The sequence below is a fragment of the Rhamphochromis sp. 'chilingali' genome, assembly GCF_963969265.1.
Source record: "Rhamphochromis sp. 'chilingali' genome assembly, chromosome: 5".
Lineage (NCBI taxonomy): Eukaryota > Metazoa > Chordata > Actinopteri > Cichliformes > Cichlidae > Rhamphochromis > Rhamphochromis sp. 'chilingali'.
The window spans coordinates 21,242,805-21,261,911 of NC_137932.1; the positions used below are offsets into that span (position 1 = coordinate 21,242,805).

General features: G+C 38.8%; 2 protein-coding genes across 2 annotated transcripts in view; one reads left to right on the forward strand and one right to left on the reverse strand.

Annotated features, from left to right (window-relative positions):
• The window catches only part of LOC308397092 (uncharacterized protein), a gene marked incomplete at both ends in the record, with an annotated part of 535,410 nt that overhangs the window by 373,524 nt on the left and 142,779 nt on the right, over positions 1-19,107 (reverse strand). The gene's annotated exons all lie outside the window — the stretch shown is intronic.
• Positions 809-19,096, forward strand: LOC308397273 (plasminogen-like). The gene is made up of 19 exons (XM_080883104.1): positions 809-901; positions 3,197-3,332; positions 4,844-4,950; positions 5,253-5,367; positions 5,452-5,591; positions 5,834-5,954; positions 6,059-6,177; positions 7,043-7,205; positions 7,998-8,122; positions 8,220-8,379; positions 9,343-9,524; positions 9,628-9,776; positions 9,877-9,970; positions 12,859-12,973; positions 13,581-13,655; positions 13,752-13,892; positions 16,557-16,663; positions 17,447-17,592; positions 18,744-19,096. The coding sequence occupies exons 1-19, from the start codon at positions 853-855 to the stop codon at positions 18,903-18,905; spliced, it is 2,406 nt and encodes an 801-aa protein (XP_080739230.1). The 5' UTR covers positions 809-852; the 3' UTR covers positions 18,906-19,096.

Here is a 19,107-nt window from a genome sequence, read left to right on the forward strand (position 1 = left end):
TTAAAAATGAGAGATAATTTTAGCAATATTGTTTGATTATGAAACTATAATAAATGTGTCACAAATGTCTTTGTTCCTCAGTTTGCAAACACATGAAGAATTACTTGGTACTGATGCTTCATTTAGACTGGGTTATCTAGTTAAGTGTGAACGACCTGCCTTCAGAAAGTGATTAGTTTTGCTCCTGACAACTCGTTATTAATATTAACTTAATAAAAACATATAGATTAACTCAAACTACTAAAGACTAAACCAAAAATAAAAGTAAACATTCTCAATAATGAAAACTAAACTGCAATGAGCAAATCCACTCTGTGAACTAACTGAATTAAACTGAATTAAAATTGTTATTGCTCTAATTCAAAGCTTAAGTAATGCTATGCTTAAAACAAAGAGCATAATTGGAATACAAAAGAAGACACAAACCCTCACATGATATCTAAATAAGTCAGAGTTTAGGGGTAGTTTTTTTAAACATTATGTGATTGGCAGAAGGCTGATCATTCCATCCAACAACAGATAAACCTTCAAAGTTCTCTCTCCACTCTCTAATTGATGTGGTTTAATAATTAAATAAAACTGGAAATTAATTGCAGCTAAAAAAAATTAACAATATGCAACATAATTGAGAATGAAATGCTGTGCTTTTCTTTGTGATGCAATGATTTTGCTTGTGCTCATAAACAAGGATTTTGACCAGCAGCTCTTTTGCTGTCCTTGTTGGGACAATGATTAACAAGTAATTGAATTGCCCTATTTTTCCCCCCGACATGCTAAAAGAAGCCCAATAATATACCACAAGGTGTCTCTTTGAGTTAGTCGATGATGAACTGCTAGTTTTTGGGTCTCACCATGGGCCTGTACACAGCAGCTTTCCTCCTGGGAGCCTTGATCTCCACTGGTAAGTAGTACAACTACTATAGGGCATGTAAAGATGATTTTTCTTGTTATTTGTTTAGCTCTGTTTTCTTACATTTAAAAGATAAACAAGGGTTTGAGGTCTAAACCCTTACAGCACAGGACAATGACTGACTAGCACTTTTTCCTCTTTCAGATGACGAAGAATAAAAATAACTCAGCCAAAGTAGAAAAATATATCCTCATTAGTTAAAGCAGGTCTAATCCAAATTAATACAGAATTTGTTTAAATGTGGGTTTTTGGAATAAGATCAGGCAGTGCAATGAAGTTGTTGTTTTTTACATTTACATTTTGGTTTACATTTAGTTTAAATAATGGAAAACTTGTTGGTCTAAACAGGTCGTGACAGACCACATCAGCACATTCAAAGCTATACTGTTGTTCAAGACTTGAATAATTAATTGAATTTGATAAATGTAAGTTTACATTAAAGTAATTGCAGGTAATTCTGTGTAATTTAGTTTATAAAGACTCAAAAAGTTGTGTAATTAGTGTCAAGGATGACTTTGTAATAATTTTGTAGCCTGTACACTGGTTCCTTTTAGTCAGATGACGTAAAATGGATTGTTTGGCTACACGATTTCCCGATAAACCCTCTAATCAGCAACCTTGACTGACTGACTGGACAAAACCTGCTTATTGACAATGAATATATACTCTCTTTTAAAATATAACATTTGGGTACATAACAAAAAGGACAGTTAGTCATGTTAGATCACTGTTTAGTATTAATATTATTTAGCTGCTGCACAAGGTGGAAAAAAAAACCAAAACCTTTATCTAAAATTAAGTCTGACAGCATTTGTATTTTGCTGTTATGAGAACTGCTAGATTTGTAATGAAATGTATCTAATAGCAACAGACGATAAGTCCAATAGCACTCTTGATGTGGGAGTCTAAAGGTGACTTGCACTTTGGGTTTTATATTGATCTAACAAATAAGAAATGTTGAGCTTTCGAGATGCTGGTTTTGTTCTCTTCCACCCTTATGTTTCCTTGTGTTATTGCTAATTTCCCAAATTTAGCAGATTTCCTAAAATGTGTTCCTAAGTGTACTGCATTCATTTTTATGTTAGTTTAATGAGTTAATAGGCAAAGATTTAATTTATGTGTCCAACAGAATGATTATATTTTTTCCTTTTACTCCTTTATACATGTAAGTCTAGCTAACATTTCTATGACTCCAGAGTCCACTGCCTACAGCCTATGACAGTGAAAAAGCTTAAATCCCAAAGACCTGACTGAATAATAACTGAATACACAAAAAGGTTTTTTAAAATATATTATTTTGTTGTATCTTAATAATAATAATAATAATAGTTGTTGTTATTATTAGCTTACATGTGCAACTTAAAACACTGTTTTAAGTTCACATCATCATCACAGACGGTGTTGTAGCAATCACAATAACTCACTCTTTTTAGGGTTAAAAGCAGTATTATACTGGGGACTATAACTAGCACACACTCTAAGTCCCTGCTTCAAACCTGTCACGATCTGGTTACAGGGACTCAAACGCAGAGCGGTTAGATGTCTCCAAGGTGTAGTTTATTTACAGTGCCAGTGCAATATATGTACAGTGAAGGGATCCAAAACTCCGGGGAATCACAGGGTAGCTCTCTCACACTCGCTCACGTCTTCTTTGCTCACACTCACACACGTTCACACGGCAGGGAGGTCGCAGGTCCGGGGGGGGGGGGGAAGATCTGAGGCAGAAGAGAAGGAAAGTCACCAACTAATCACAAATCACGAATTATGAATTATGAAGCACAAGTCCACAGGAGCTGTGAGAACACTAACGTCAGTAGTACAATCATCCAGCGACGAGAGGATCTGTGTTCCAGCCTCAAATAGTGCTCCCGGTGATGACAGGTGATTGTTGTCAGGTGTGTGTGCCAAGGGCAGGAGCCCACAGTGAGCTCCGCCCAGGCAGAGAGGGAGAGAACAGAAACAGCAAATGTAGCCTTGTGGGGCCGACCGGGCAGGCACGAAGACCATGACAAAACCAGCACTGTAGGGAAACAAAATGGGCCAAATCATCAGTATACATTAAATGATTAATAAGAAGGTTACCCACCATACATGCAGTCTTACATTCATTTTACACAACAGAAAGATCATCGAGATACAAATTGAATATAATATAATAGATAGATTCTTTTGTTTTATATTTTAAAAAACGAAATGTGAAGTCAAGTTTTACTCATCTTTGAGCCACACAACAAAGAAAACATTGATAAATGATTGGGGGGGGTTTTTGGATGTGATTGATTGCAGTTGGTGGCAATGACGTGGAAGGCTACTCCAAAACTGAAGGTGCATGGATTATCTCACTGAATAAACGAGCGTATTCAGTTAACACTGTGGCTGAGTGTGCCACCAAATGTGACACCGAAACATCTTTCACATGCAAGTAAGTTCACATCTCATTTCGTTCTGTGGATCAAAATGCTGCACATATATAGAATGTTATGTATATGCAAATACATTTTTTTTCCCAGTTTTAGCTCCTACTCCTGCCATTATCCATAGGGCCGCATTTTACCCTCCACATCTGCTCCAGTTGTTCCTTTAGCTCCTGGTGGTTTTCAGTTTTCTTGTGCTTCTTCTCCCTGATGTTGCTCTGCACTGGTATTGCCACATCTATCACAACTGTTCCTCATCATCATCTATCTTCAGCTGTATTTGTGGATGCTCCATGATTCAGGTTGTGGCTCTGAAACTCATTGATCCTTACACTCTTTCCACTGCTTGTAGAACCTGAAGGTGCCTCACAATGCAAGGTGGACACCCCCATGCACTGCGTGGAGTTTTTGTTTCTCGACATCAGCTGCATCTATTGCCTTGTGTGGCCAGTGTATTTTTCACACTGGGGATCTGATGACCAGTAAGCCGTATGTGTTTTTGACTGGGATCTTATTCCTACCATTATGCCTTGTACAGTGCAGGCACTCTAATATGGTTGTGTGAAGAATTGAGTTTGTAGGTTGTCAATCCAGGCGGCGTTCAGGGTGGTCTGCGTAGTTGTAAAGTCCTGTGTTGTAGCTCTATAGACCAGGAGCTGATGCTTCTGCTGTCTGTTGTATTTCCAATGCCTTTCTGAGCTATTCTTGTGTATTGACTCATGTTTCTACTCAGTTTAGTTGCTATGATGCTTGAGAGGAGCTTCCGTATGTCTGTGGAAGGTTGCTGTGGTCTGGTGTTACTGTAGGTCCACCAGCCACTTGGCATTGGTGTGGTGTGGCACCTCTTTCTCACAGATGTTTTTTCAGTATTGTTCAGTTTCAACTCTGGGTGGGTCTGGCCCATGTTGTTATTCTCTTGTAGTTGGGAGTACGTCCTGTATTGGCTTCTTTTTTTTCTCCACTGGAGACTTCCTCTACTTGCATCCTTGATCTTTTATGCAGGTGCTTCTAAGATTACTGTGGCAGTGTATATGAGCTCATCATCCCCATAATCAGTGATGCTGATGGTGGGGATGGGGTATAAAGCAATGTCATAACATCACATCTGCAAGCATCTCCTCTGATGGGACTGTTAACCAGGAGACTCGTGCTTTTGCTTGGGTGGCTACCTTGGCTACATATTTTCTCATTTCAGTAGATGCATCTGCCGTTGCAGGTGGCTGGGCAACATTTAGTTTGGATTCACTGCTCTCTTCTACGAGGGTTGGCTCAATATTTCCATACTGCTCACTGCTTTTCCCATTGTACTGTAGACTCTGGATCTCAAGCTTTGATAACAGCTTCTCTTGTAGTAATATAGCTTTAATAGCATGGTATTAATAGCTTTCTATTAATACCATGTTATCAATCCTTGTCCATGTATGTTCCAGTGGCCACCTCAACTCCTAATGTGTACTTAACTTAGATTTGTATAGCAACTTGCAAGGAATCAAACAACACCTCATTTTTTTCCTCACAGGTCTTTTGTCTATAATGAAAAGGACCAAGAGTGTTTGACAACAGCAGCAAACTCTAAAACAGACAGTGTCTTTCGCAGAAGCAGCACAGCTTTATATGAAAAAAATGGTAATGATCCAAATTTTTCTCTATGACTAAAACTAACACTAAAGCTTCTGTTTTCATGTTGTCCTTTCTGTCAGCTACAGTGACTAGTCTATTCTAGTTTACATGTTTTTTGTTTCCAATGCTTTTTGTTGACATTGTAGTTAATGTTATAAACACAGTAGAGGACTGAAAGTTAAACACTGCTGTAATTTAATTTAGTTTCATAAAACATCACAGAACTCAGATCAGATAAATTTTTTACTATAGATAATGCGTGATAAACATCAATAAATCTATTTCTAGTCTTTTCTTTTCTTTTCTAGCATATCTTCTGGAGTGTGTAAATGGAATAGGAAGAGATTACAGAGGAACAAAGTCCAGAACAAACTCAGGAAAGATCTGTCAAAGATGGGACTCAAACTACCCACACAGGCCAAAGTGTGTGTTTGCGGTTGATTTTGCATCATCATTTCATATCCTTTTATGCCTTTGTTAAAACGTTTCATAATGTTTCTGCTGCAGTTTCATGCCGCAGAGCAACCCACTAGCAGATCTGGACTCCAATTTCTGCAGAAACCCTGATGGGGACAGCAATGGACCGTGGTGTTACACTACTGATGCTAACACCCGCTGGGAGCACTGCAACGTACCCAGCTGCTCTGGTAAGATTAATAAATCTCTGTGTTTGTTTTGTTTTGTTTTATTTCGCCAACATACATGTCTAATTGTCCTCTAGCAGCCATTTCTCTTTCAACAATCGCCATTTGGTTTTTAAATTATCTAATGTAGCTAATATGTGCAATCTAGGCACTACACAATGTTCTGAAATACTGATATGCAATATGGAAGAACGGTAATTATCATGCTATGATATTTCAGATAAATCAGTGTTTTTCCTTCACAGAGGAATGTATGGTCTGCAATGGTGAGAATTACAGAGGAAAAATCTCCACCACTGAAAATGGCTTCACCTGCCAACGCTGGGACTCCCAGAAACCTCACAACCATGGCTACAATCCTAGCACGTAAGACAACATGAGCAACACTTCAGTGAGCTTGTTGTGGACATTGAAAACATTTTCCAGAAGCTACGCTAAAGCTTAAATACTTCTATTTATGCTTTGTTGAGTCTTCCACTAAAGTATCTGGAGGAGAACTACTGCAGAAACCCAGATGGAGATCCCCGACCATGGTGCTTCACCACTAGCTCATCCAAACGGTGGGACTTCTGCTCCATTCCGCGCTGCAGTAAGTCCTCACGTTTAATGAGGATAAGAATTTCACAATATTGGAAAATTTGGTGCACCACTGATGTTTGTTGCCAGACCCCACAGGTCTCTATTGCATTGACATTTGATAGCTGTTGAGGCCATTTATGTAGCTAACTCCTTATTAGCTTTAAGAAACCAGTCTGTAATTATTTGAGCTTTGTAACATGGTGTGTTATCTTGCTGGAAGCAACCATGATAAGAAGTGTACACTGTGATCATAAGGAGATCGACATGTTCAGAAAAAAAAAAGTTTGATCATTAGTTTGAACTTCAGTAGGTCACACTGGTCATATCTGTATGCTTAAATGCTTTGTGTTGCTGCCATGTGATTGACAAATTATTTCTCTTAACAATCAACATAATGCACTGCGTACCCTGTTGTATACCTAGGGGAATGCCTGTTTAATCCCATTTCCTGTACAGAACCAATCAAAACTGGCTCAATATTAATTTCATATTCGTTTCATTTATTTCAGAAAATCAATTTAAATACAACTGAAATTTCCACCATTTAATAGGGGTTTCCTTCTTTGATGTAAACCTCAAATGCACCTGCAGTTTCTAGACAACAATGTAAACAAAGCATTCAAAATCCATGTTGAATGAATATTTCTGCTCAAAGCAACATCACCCACTGCAAGAACCCACCAGCTTTAAAAGTACAAGTCAGTGGAAATATAACAGAAAAAGAATTTAAATATGTAAAAACAATAAACAGTTTTTATAGCATCTTTCAGAATCGAGTTTAAAACATGCTTTTTACAGATAATAAAGAGAGTGCAGATGTTTGACATCTTTTTTTATGACTTCTCTATACAATCCATCTTGTCTTCTTTTCTCAGCTACTGAACCTCCCACCATCATCCCAGAGGTGGACTGTGTCACCAATGAAGGTTTAGCATACCGAGGAACAATTGCTGTTACGGAGACTGGCAAAACGTGCCAGAGCTGGTCGGCTCAGACACCACAAATACACAACCGAACTCCACAAAACTATCCCTGCAAGTAAGAGCTAAACCTGAAACCAGTGTCAGCCTTTAGTGATTTAATATGGTAAACAAAATATTAGTGGCACAGTTCAACTTTTTCATTAATAGCTTTTAGATCTATTGTAGAACTTCATGATCCACATGATAAAGGTAGAAAATGAGAGAGAAGAGGGCAGTAAGTGAATAAGGAAGTGCAGAGAAATAGAAACAAAGAAATGAAGGCAGCTATGAAAGAGGATAAAGAGTGGAAAGGCATTTAGTCCAGATATCTATTGAGGTATGGAGAGGCCTAGGGTGAGAAGGCAGATTAGTTTTTAACCAGATTGTTTAACTCAAATGATCGAGAGTAAAATGATGCCTGAGGAATGGAGAAGATGTTTACTGGTACTAATTTTTAAGAACAAGGACTATGGGCAGAGCTGTAGCAGCTGGAGTGGTGCAAGGTTGATCAGCCATTTCATGAAGCTATGGGAAAGTGCTAGGTTAGGAAAAGAGAGTCGAGGTTCAGTCAGCAGCAGTATGGCTTCATGCTGTGAAAGAGCACTGTAAATGGGATGTTGCTACAGAAAGCATGCTGCTGAGAGAGGAACAGTCATCCTGTATATCAAATACTCAGCACTCAGCACAATACTCAGAACTATGGAGTATGACCACTGTGCTTGTACTAAAAAGAAAAAAAAGAAGAATGTCTATTGTTGACTCTTACTCAATAACCTGTTTTTGGTTTTAAGGACCCTGGTAAAAGTATCACATGAAATCTGAAAGATGATCACGCATTTTTGTGTTTTTCTGTGTTTATCTTTGTCAGAGGTCTAGACAATAACTACTGTCGCAACCCTGACAATGAAAGGAGGCCCTGGTGCTACACAACTGACCCTGACACTCGCTGGGAGTACTGCAATGTGACACGGTGTGGGAATGAAGCTGCACCAGGTATAATATTAGTCAACTTATTCCTTCTTTTAAAGTCAGCTTCATCTTCTCAAAATGTAGCCAGGAATGTTCTTCCTTTCTTTACCTTTTGCTGCAGATGATCCAGTGATCCCCCCAGATGCAGAAAACTGCTATGAAGGGAATGGTTTCAGTTATCGGGGCATAACATCAGAGACCATCAGTGGGAAAAAATGTCAGAGATGGAGCTCCATGACTCCTCACAGACATGAAAAAACTCCAGAGGCCTTCCCAAATGCGTAAGGATCAAATACATTTTATACACAGCAGAATTCTATACATGCAGAAGAGCGTCCTAACATTTTTGAGAAGCCTACTGCATAATGACAAAACAATCCACAATTTGTCTAGAGATTAATTATTGTACTTTACTTGGACTTTTGGGAGAGGAATGCTAAGGATTCTAGCTACTCAATAGCCCTGGGTCTTCTTTGGCAAAGTCTTCATTTCTTGATGCACAAAATGTTGGTGAAATCTCTCCTTTCCAGATGTGCAAGGTGCCAATTCCATAGGCACTGATTTACCCCGACACCATCAGAAATGCAGGCCTTTGAACTGAGTGCTGATAACAAGCCGGGAGGTCCCTTATCTGGCCTTGCCTTTTATAAACAGGGATTCTCCAGATTCTCTAAATATTTTGATAATGTTATCTACTATAGATGATGAAATATTGAAAGTCTTCACAATTTTACTCAAGGAATATTATCCTTAAGTTGTGCCACAATTTCTACCACTTGCTTTTCCATGTTGGTCCTGATACATTTGAAGTGAGTTGTTTTGTTTCACGAAATAGAAAAATGTCTCAGTTTAAATATTCAGTGTGTTTTCTATGTCCTATTATAAATAAAATATTGAACTTATCTGGATTGGGATTCATTTTTGCAAATCATTTTGTTCTGTTTATCTTTAATTTTATAACTTTTTTTCTTCAACTTACTTAAGAACCATAGACAAAACTGTTCTGAACACCTACGGTGTTGTAGGTCAAAATATACTGATGACAAATACTCGTAAAAAAAAAGTAGCAGCTAGAAAGGCTACAAAGGCTAATATTTGTTCTAAGCATGATGTGCCAGTTGATTTGTTATATGATAAATGAGCCAGCAGAGATTTATAGTCCTCCTGAGGTTTGACTCCAGGAGAAAAAAAGTATGTTGTTTTGTGGGTCGATATCCTAATGTTCCAGATCTACCTTTCAACAGAGACCTCAGTAGAAATTGGTGCAGGAACCCTGATGGAGATCAAGCTCCTTGGTGTTACACTACAGACCCCACAGTTCGCTGGGAGTACTGCAACTTGGAGAAATGCCCTACAAAACCTTCAGGAACCACTCGTCCTCAACCACAGGAGCCCTCCACTAACACCCAGACACCAGCAGAAAGAGGTAAATCAACTTTTTTAAAAATGTGGATTTGCCAACATTTTGCTTGCTTGTCAGTTTTTTTGTCAGTTCTTTCACTTTTCCTGGTTCTCTGCTGCTGTTTTAGACTGCAAGACTGGAAATGGAGAAACATACCGAGGTCCAACTTCTGTTACTGTGCTGGGTGTGACCTGCCAGGCGTGGAGCGCTCAGACTCCTCACGAACACAGCAGCTTCACTCCAGAGACTCACGCCAACAAAGGTCTGGAAGGCAATGTAAGTGTGTGGGTGTTGCTATATAAACACTTTGGGGAAAGGGCAGAACTCTTTGTTTTTTTCTCTAGCCATCTAACTCTCCCCCTCTGTCCACTCTCAGAGCTGCAGAAACCCAGACGGTGATGTGAATGGACCATGGTGCTACACTACAGACAGAAACAAAAAATGGGATTACTGCCAGATCTCCGACTGTGGTTTGTATATTCAGTATATTTTATTTGTATTCGCAATAATACTCCATCACTGTGACTCTACAGTTGCTCAGTCACAACTGCAGACTGCAGTGATAACCAGTGTTGGCCAAGTTAGAATAGAATAGCTTTTTATGGTCACTGTTACAAGAACAATGAAAGGCAGTTTGGCATCTCTCCATGTGTGTGGAGTACACAATAGCGTAAGTATTTACACAATAACAGACAAATTTACATTTACATAAGGAAGATATGTACAAGTTATACATGCACCTGCAAACATACACGCACATACAGTGGCTTTCAAAAGTATTCGGCCCCCTTGAACTTTTCCACATTTTGTCACATTACAGCCACAAACATGAATCAATCTTATTGGAATTCCACGTGAAAGACCAACACAAAGTGGTGTACACGTGAGAAGTGGAACGAATATCTTACATGATTCCAAACATTTTTTACAAATAAATAACTGCAAAGTGGGGTGTGTGTAATTATTCAGCCCCCTGAGTCAATACTTTGTAGAACCACCTTTTGCTGCAATTACAGCTGCCAGTCTTTTAGGGTATGTCTCTACCAGCTTTGCACATCTAGAGACTGAAATTCTTGCCCATTCTTCTTTGCAAAACAGCTCCAGCTCAGTCAGATTAGATGGACAGCGTTTGTGAACAGCAGTTTTCAGATCTTGCCATAGATTCTCGATTGGATTTAGGACTTTGACTGGGCCATTCTAACACATGGATATGTTTTGTTTTAAACCTTTCCATTGTTGCCCTGGCTTTATGTTTAGGGTCGTTGTCCTGCTGGAAGGTGAACCTCCGCCCCAGTCTCAAGTCTTTTGCAGACTCCAAGAGGTTTTCTTCCAAGATTGCCCTGTATTTGGCTCCATCCATCTTCCCATCAACTCTGACCAGCTTCCCTGTCCCTGCTGAAGAGAAGCACCCCAGAGCATGATGTTGCCACCACCATATTTGACAGTGGGGATGGTGTGTTCAGAGTGATGTGCAGTGTTAGTTTTCCTCCACACATAGCGTTTTGCATTTTGGCCAAAAAGTTCCATTTTGGTCTCATCTGACCAGAGCACCTTCTTCCACATGTTTGCTGTGTCCCCCACATGGCTTGTGGCAAACTGCAAACAGGACTTTTTGTGGTTTTCTGTTAACAATGGCTTTCTTCTTGCCACTCTTCCATAAAGGCCAACTTTGTGCAGTGCACGACTAATAGTTGTCCTATGGACAGATTCCCCCACCTGAGCTGTAGATCTCTGCAGCTCGTCCAGAGTCACCATGGGCCTCTGGCTGCATTTCCGATCAGCGCTCTCCTTGTTCGGCCTGTGAGCTTAGGTGGACGGCCTTGTCTTGGTAGGTTTACAGTTGTGCCATACTCCTTCCATTTCTGAATGATCGCTTGAACAGTGCTCCGTGGGATGTTCAAGGCTTGGGAAATCTTTTTGTAGCCTAAGCTTTAAATTTCTCAATAACTTTATCCCTGACCTGTCTGGTGTGTTCTTTGGACTTCATGGTGTTGTTGCTCCCAATATTCTCTTAGACAACCTCTGAGGCCGTCACAGTTTCCTGTCCTGCAGTGGTACTTCTGAGTAAAAAAACTCATAAAATATGTATGTGGGGTAATCAGGTTGTTAGGTCTTAACTGTTGCAAATCTGCAACGTCTGCCTGGAGAGGGTTAACACAAACCACAAGTTATTTGCAGCCATTTAGCTTTTACCCTCTTTTTTATAACCATTTCAAACTATTTACAGAACAATCAGGCGTTCTGCATTCAATAAGATACCACACAAATTATTTGTGCCACTCCTAAAAAGTAAATTCTGTCCACTATAAAGGAGAACATCACAGCCTGACACCTGCAGACAGCAGTCACCTCATTGTTCTGACACACAACACAAATCTATCCACAACACTACACACTAACTACACAAGACAACACATTAACTACACACTCCAAACACGCTAAATGTCACAAATCTCTCACATCTCAAAACTCGCTCTCTCTCTTTTTCTACTTTCTTTCTCTCTCTCTCTCTCTCTCTCTCTCTCTCTCGCCGTCACTCCTAAAATGCCCCGTCTTCCTAAACAACCAAATGTCATGTTGCCATATCATTTTTTGATTGGTCGATCAACACAAAAGGGCAGGGTTTTTTTTTGTTTTTTTGTTTTGTTTTGGTCATAAGCACAGAGTGCTTGCTAGCTCTGTGCTTAGAGAGTAAATGTGACGAAACTATTCAGGAAAAACGCCGAGTATATATTATTTATCATGACTCTGGTTTTACATGGCCTATCAATATAATTAAAAACAGGTATATATCACCTTGTTGCTTTGTCATCTTGAAGTGGTCATGTGATTGGCTTACCACGACTACTTTATTCTTCCTCAGTCAAACACCTGCTTAGCTCCAGGTGTACCAAAAAGTGATCGTCGAGCAGAAAGTGATTGCTGTCCGCAGGAGCGCGCAGTTGCTTAAAGCTGTAGCGCCCAGATTGCTACTTCCGTGCAACTGATATAAGATGCGGTAAGCTGAACACAGCTTCAACCGTCTGTTTGTTGAAAAATAGTAACGCGACCGCACTGCATTTTGTTGTTAGTAACGGTAACAGTGTTGTAACGATAGAAATAGTAATTCGTTAGATTACTCGTTGCTGAAAAAAGTAATGCTGTTAGTAACGTCGTTATTCCCATCACTGGTAATAACTCTTGTCAACTCTTTCAGTTTCAACAGAATTTTTTTTTTGTCCGTTCAATTTTCCTGTGGCTGACAAGGGTGTTAAGACTTCTGTCTATTAATTAATTCCTCAAAACTTGAAGCTAACTTTGTCTTTTTTTGCTTCACTGGGCTTGTGAGAATTCATGACAATAAATCATTACCTTGCAGCTGGACTGGAATGTGGAACGCCAGTTGTCAAACCAAAACGCTGTTTTGGTCGTATTGTCGGCGGCTGTGTATCGAAGCCTCACTCGTGGCCCTGGCAAATCAGTCTCCGGACCATGTAAGGATATAACACCAAAGAGTTACATTTTTAAAATACTCTGAATTTCCCTAACAGATATGTAGAGTTATCCAGAAATTTAAATTATTTTGATCGAAAAATATACACAAGTTTTTTTTTGTTCACTTGTTTTTTGTTTAGTTGATTTTGTTTTTACTGAGGTATTAGGTCTGACTAATAATAAAAATGAATTATTAAAATTCAGACTAAAAGTATTATATACATGAACTAGTTTTTTTTACCATCATTCTGAGACAAGATATTTCTAATTTTAGAGATATTGTGTAAATGCAGGAAGGCAGTCCTACGTATTTGTTTAATGAGTGTGTCAAAAATGACTCCAAGATTCTTCACAGTGTTACTGATGGACAAGGTAACAAGATGAAATGTGGTGTCTAACCAAACATGGTGTACCTTGCATGATGAATACAATAACCTTAGATTTAGAAGCAGAAAATTAGAGATGATTTATATCAGTTGTCTGATAATTTTCTTTATTTGTCAGTTCACTGTTTTACCATTGTTGCCTCTTAATATCTGTATTTTTTGAAGCAAGCTGTTACAGTTCATCTGTACATTTTGAACTAAATGTCTGTTTTTCTACCAGTACGGGAACCCATTTTTGTGGAGGAACACTGATCCATCCTCAGTGGGTCGTGACTGCTACTCACTGCCTTGAGAGGTCAGAAGAGAGCCACCATTGAAACCTAAAATCAAATTCTGCAAACTCAAATCCTAAATAATTAGTGCCTATGTTTCTACATGTTATACAATACAGGTCAAGCCGCCCTTCATCCTATAAGGTACTCCTGGGTGTCCACACAGAACTCGCCAATGAGGTATCAAAGCAAGAGAGGAGACTTGAGAAAATAGTGAAGGAACCAAATGGAGCGGACATTGCTTTGCTCAAACTAGAGAGGTCAGTATAGGTCTAATTATCCCTGATCAACTACAAATAGAAATTGTGTTAAATACTACAGCAATTGGAAAACTGGATCAGTCAAATTCATCCATAAATTTGGTCACTGGACACAACATATATAACTGTAAGCATGTAAGCATAACTGTAGAAACAGACTAGTCCAAGATTATTTAATGATTAAATGTCATAATGTGACATGTGCAATATCTCAGTCTTTCCTTATTCTGTGCAATATTTTTTTGTCTTAGTGGAATTACCATCCCACATTACAGCCACAAACATGAATCAATTTGATTGGAATTCCACGTGAAAGACCAATACAAAGTGGTGTACACGTGAGAAGAGGAACGAAAATCATACATGATTCCAAACATTTTTTACAAATAAATAACTGCAAAGTGGGGTGTGTGTAATTATTCAGCCCCCTGAGTGAATACTTTGTAGAACCACCTTTTGCTGCAATTACAGCTGCCAGTCTTTTAGGGTTTGTCTCTACCAGCTTTGCACATCTACAGACTGAAATCCTTGCCCATTCTTCTTTGCAAAACAGCTCCAGCTCAGTCAGATTAGATGGACAGCGTTCGTGAACAGCAGTTTTTAGATCTTGCCACAGATTCTTGATTGGATTTAGATCTGGACTTTGACTGGGCCATTCTAACACATGGATATGTTTTGTTTTAAACCTTTCCATTGTTGCCCTGGCTTTATGTTTAGGGTCGTTGTCCTGCTGGAAGGTGAACCTCCGCCCCAGTCTCAAGTCTTTTGCAGACTCCAAGAGGTTTTCTTCCAAGATTGCCCTGTATTTGGCTCCATCCATCTTCCCATCAACTCTGACCAGCTTCCCTGTCCCTGCTGAAGAGAAGCACCCCAGAGCATGATGTTGCCACCACCATATTTGACAGTGGGGATGGTGTGTTCAGAGTGATGTGCAGTGTTAGTTTTCCTCCACACATAGCGTTTTGCATTTTGGCCAAAAAGTTCCATTTTGGTCTCATCTGACCAGAGCACCTTCTTCCACATGTTTGCTGTGTCCCCCTCCTGGCTTGAGGCAAACTGCAAACGAGACTTCTTGTGGTTTTCTGTTAACAATGGCTTTCTTCTTGCCACTCTTCCATAAAGGCCAACTTTGTGCAGTGCACGACTAATAGTTGTCCTATGGACAGATTCCCCCACCTGAGCTGTAGATCTCTGCAGCTCGTCCAGAGTCACCATGGGCCTCTTGGCTGCATTTCTGATCAGCGCTCTCCTTGTTTGGCCTGTGAGCTTAGGTGGACGGCCTTGTCTTATTAGGTTTACAGTTGTGCCATACACCTTCCATTTCTGAATGATCGCTTGAACAGTGCTCCGTGGGATGTTCAAGGCTTGGGAAATCTTTTTGTAGCCTAAGCCTGCTTTAAATTTCTCAATAACTTTATCCCTGACCTGTCTGGTGTGTTCTTTGGACTTCATGGTGTTGCTGCTCCCAATATTCTCTTAGACAACCTCTGAGGCTGTCACAGAGCAGCTGTATTTGTACTGACATTAGATTACACACAGGTGCACTCTATTTAGTCATTAGCATACATCAGGCAATGTCTATGGGCAACTGACTGCACTCAGACCAAAGGGGGCTGAATAATTACGCACACCCCACTTTGCAGTTATTTATTTGTAAAAAAAAATGTTTGGAATCATGTATGATATTCGTTCCACTTGTCACGTGTACACCACTTTGTGTTGGTCTTTCATGTGGAATTCCAATAAGATTGATTCATGTTTGTGGCTGTAATGTGACAAAATGTGGAAAAAGGTCAAGGGGGCCGAATACTTTTGAAAGCCACTTTATATATATACATATTGCTTTTTCTTCTTTGTGTATTGTTTTCTTTACTTTTGCAACTTAGTGGACCTGCTACCCATTCCCAGTTTGGAATGGGAACTGTGGGTCTCTGTATCTTCTCCTTCTCTTCATACTTTGGAGATATCCCATCACTGGCTGCTTTATTTTTTGGATTTGCACAGAATTCGTGCAATTTTGTATGTAGGACCACATTGCCCATTCACTTGGAAGCTCAGGTGGTTGGACAGCCTTCCCAGGGTAGACTTCAAAGCTGTGAATGCCGTCTAATATTGTTGTGACTTAGAAGAGGGCCAAATCTTGTCTCACCACCCATATCCTCTGTGGCTTGGCAGCTGTTGTCCCTGAAATAGAGAAAATATTTGATGGTCTCTCACTGCGCAAGAGGCATCACATCAGCAACATGTGAAATGTGTACAAATCTTTGCACAAATACATGAAATAAAATTTAATTACACATAAACACACTGTCAGCAAAGTCTTCCTCAAGAGTACCCCTTACAGCACAACATTGTGCTGAGGCAATGAAAAGAAAAAGTGGATTTCTATGTACGCAAAATTTTAAAAACTTCATAAAATCTAGCAAAAACACTGTCTACATCTTTTACACTTACACGTGTTCATGTGTTTTTGATTTGCTCTTTATGTCACAGTAAATATTATAACTAGGACACTCTTACCTTCGTATGTCCACCATTTGGTCCTATTGCTATGTGTCAGAAAAGAATACCCCATCTTCATGCTTCATAGTGGCCCCCATATGTTATTGGACTGAAATTTGATGCTTCTCAATGTATGAATATATGTTGTGTGTGCGTTTTTAGGCCTGTGCTAATAAACGACAAAGTACAGCCTGCTTGTCTGCCAGAAAAGGACTACATAGTGCCCAGTGGAACAGAGTGTTATGTTACTGGATGGGGAGAGACTCAAGGTAGGTCACATTTATGTGTGCTATTGTTGTTATTTGTGAGAATTATCTGAATTCCTCGTCAATTTGTATAAATTTGTATAAATAAATACATAAATACAATGCAAAGTGTCTGGTTAAGTTGTTTAAACCAATTTTGATCACATATTTTTGCTTACTAACTCACAATGCATTATAGATAATAAACTTAAAAAACTAATTTACAAGCTTTAGAAATTCAGCACTGAGCAGATTAATATGAAATACAATCAGGTCTTGTTTTGTAAAATCCTCTGCAAGATGTAATGAAAGCTTTTCACCACAAAGTGGCACTGTTTAATCAGAGCGTTTTTACTTAGCCCAACCAGCACTTTAATCTTCTGATTGAAATAATTGTGTACTCCTACCTTACAGGACAACTTATAAACAATTCTTTTATGTTTAGTTTTAAAAATAAGTTTGTGATCTTTTAACTATACCCCACATCATTATTATGTACAAATGTTGAGTAAACTCTGGCTTGAATGGTGCTGATACTGTATGTCGCTTTGAAATACAATGCACAGGTGCCTTGGACATAACATTGTAGCTGTTTAATCATTTATAGAATGTTTTCCACTTTGTTCAAACAAAGTAGCTTTTTTAAGACAAAAATTACCTTTAAGGAGACATAAAGACCAGTGCAATAGAACCAACATACAAGAAGTTGATAATAGTATTTTTTTTTTTATGCAAACAACAGCCACTGGTTTAAACATGTCTTATCATAATGACAAGGAGGATAACCGCTGAGAATTGTGTCTGCAGGTACGGGAGGTGACGGCACCCTTAAGGAAGCTGGTTTCCCTGTGATTGAGAATAGGGTCTGCAATCGCCCAGCATACCTGAACGGCAGAGTCAAAGATCATGAGATGTGTGCTGGAAATATCGAAGGAGGAACAGACAGCTGCCAGGTACAATTTTTTTTAAAATATGTTTACAGTAGAACAGTTCACCATACATGAGAAAAGATTTCATAAAGTTAGAGTACTTTGGATTTAGAAGTTCTTTCAACAATCAACTATTAAACTCACAACAAATTAAAAGTCATTCTAAAATATTAGAAAATTGCAGACTGATAAATTAAAGCTACCAAAATCAAATCAAATCAAATCAAACATTCAAACCAGGAAAAATTTGATTTTACAAACATGTTAAAGTTTTTTGAGTCCTCTGTTATCACACACACACAAAAAAATCTAATCAACACTAGACAGATGTTTGAACTTCTTTTATCTGTTATGCATGTAAATTTTCCATATTAACAGTAAATATTTGGATGGTTGTTTAGATGATTTAAATTGAGATATAAAGAACTGTGCTGACAATGAGTACCTGATGGTTGTTTTAGTAACTGGAATATTGACTAAACATTTCTCTGATACTTGTTTGAATTAAACCTCCACTTATTTGTAGCATTGATTAAACATGGAAAAAGTGACCCAATTTTAAAATTATATTAACATGAATGTGTTTTATGGCACACTCATGTTATCAGTGATCTTTAGTTCTGGGGTGTCAAACATAAGGCACGGGGGCCAGGATAGTCCTGAAGAAGACTCAAACCCAACCCACTGGACAATGATAGAAAATGTGAACGAGTGTATCAATTCTGAACTTCTGTAATTTAATAAGACTGCTCACCCCCATTGCCATTCATAGTACACCAACATAATTTACTAACAGGAACAAGTAAATAAGAGGAAAGTTCCTGTTTTGGGGTCTAGAGTAAATTCTGTAATTTTACTAATTTATTATTTTTTTATTTTTTTATTTTGTTTTATTGTCTGGCCTGCCTAAAAGGTAAAAGGACTCAAGTCAAATGTGTTAAATAAATCTTAGTATCCCACTTTTTCAATGTATATAGTCAACAACAAATACAGTAGATGTGCTATTTCCAATGCCTTAATTAGTCTTCTGTTATATTTTTTAAATGAGCCACTGGCCAAACAATTCCTCTGTTTCTTCTCTGTTAGTTTTGCCAGCAGTTAACCTCAATGGCATCAAAAGCAGCTGTGAATTGAACAGTAAAATATATGTATATGTGTGTGTTTTCTCCTTGTAGGGTGACAGCGGTGGTCCTCTAGTGTGTTATTCGCAAAACAGGTTTGTCTTGCAGGGTGTCACATCCTGGGGTCTGGGCTGTGCTAATGCCATGAAACCTGGCGTCTACGCTCGAGTGTCTAAGTTTGTGGACTGGATAGATAGAACCATCAAAACCAACTAAACTGCAATGTGGTTATTGAGGATCTTAACATATGTACACTGTTCTGCTCTGATATTACAAGCACTGCTGACTGATGTGGATACACTATAAACAGCGCATGTTACTGGTTTAAAAAAAAGAAGGACAATGAACAATGAATGAAATTTGGAAAAACAATACTTAAATGAAACAAGGAAATTATACAAATATTAAAAACGTACTT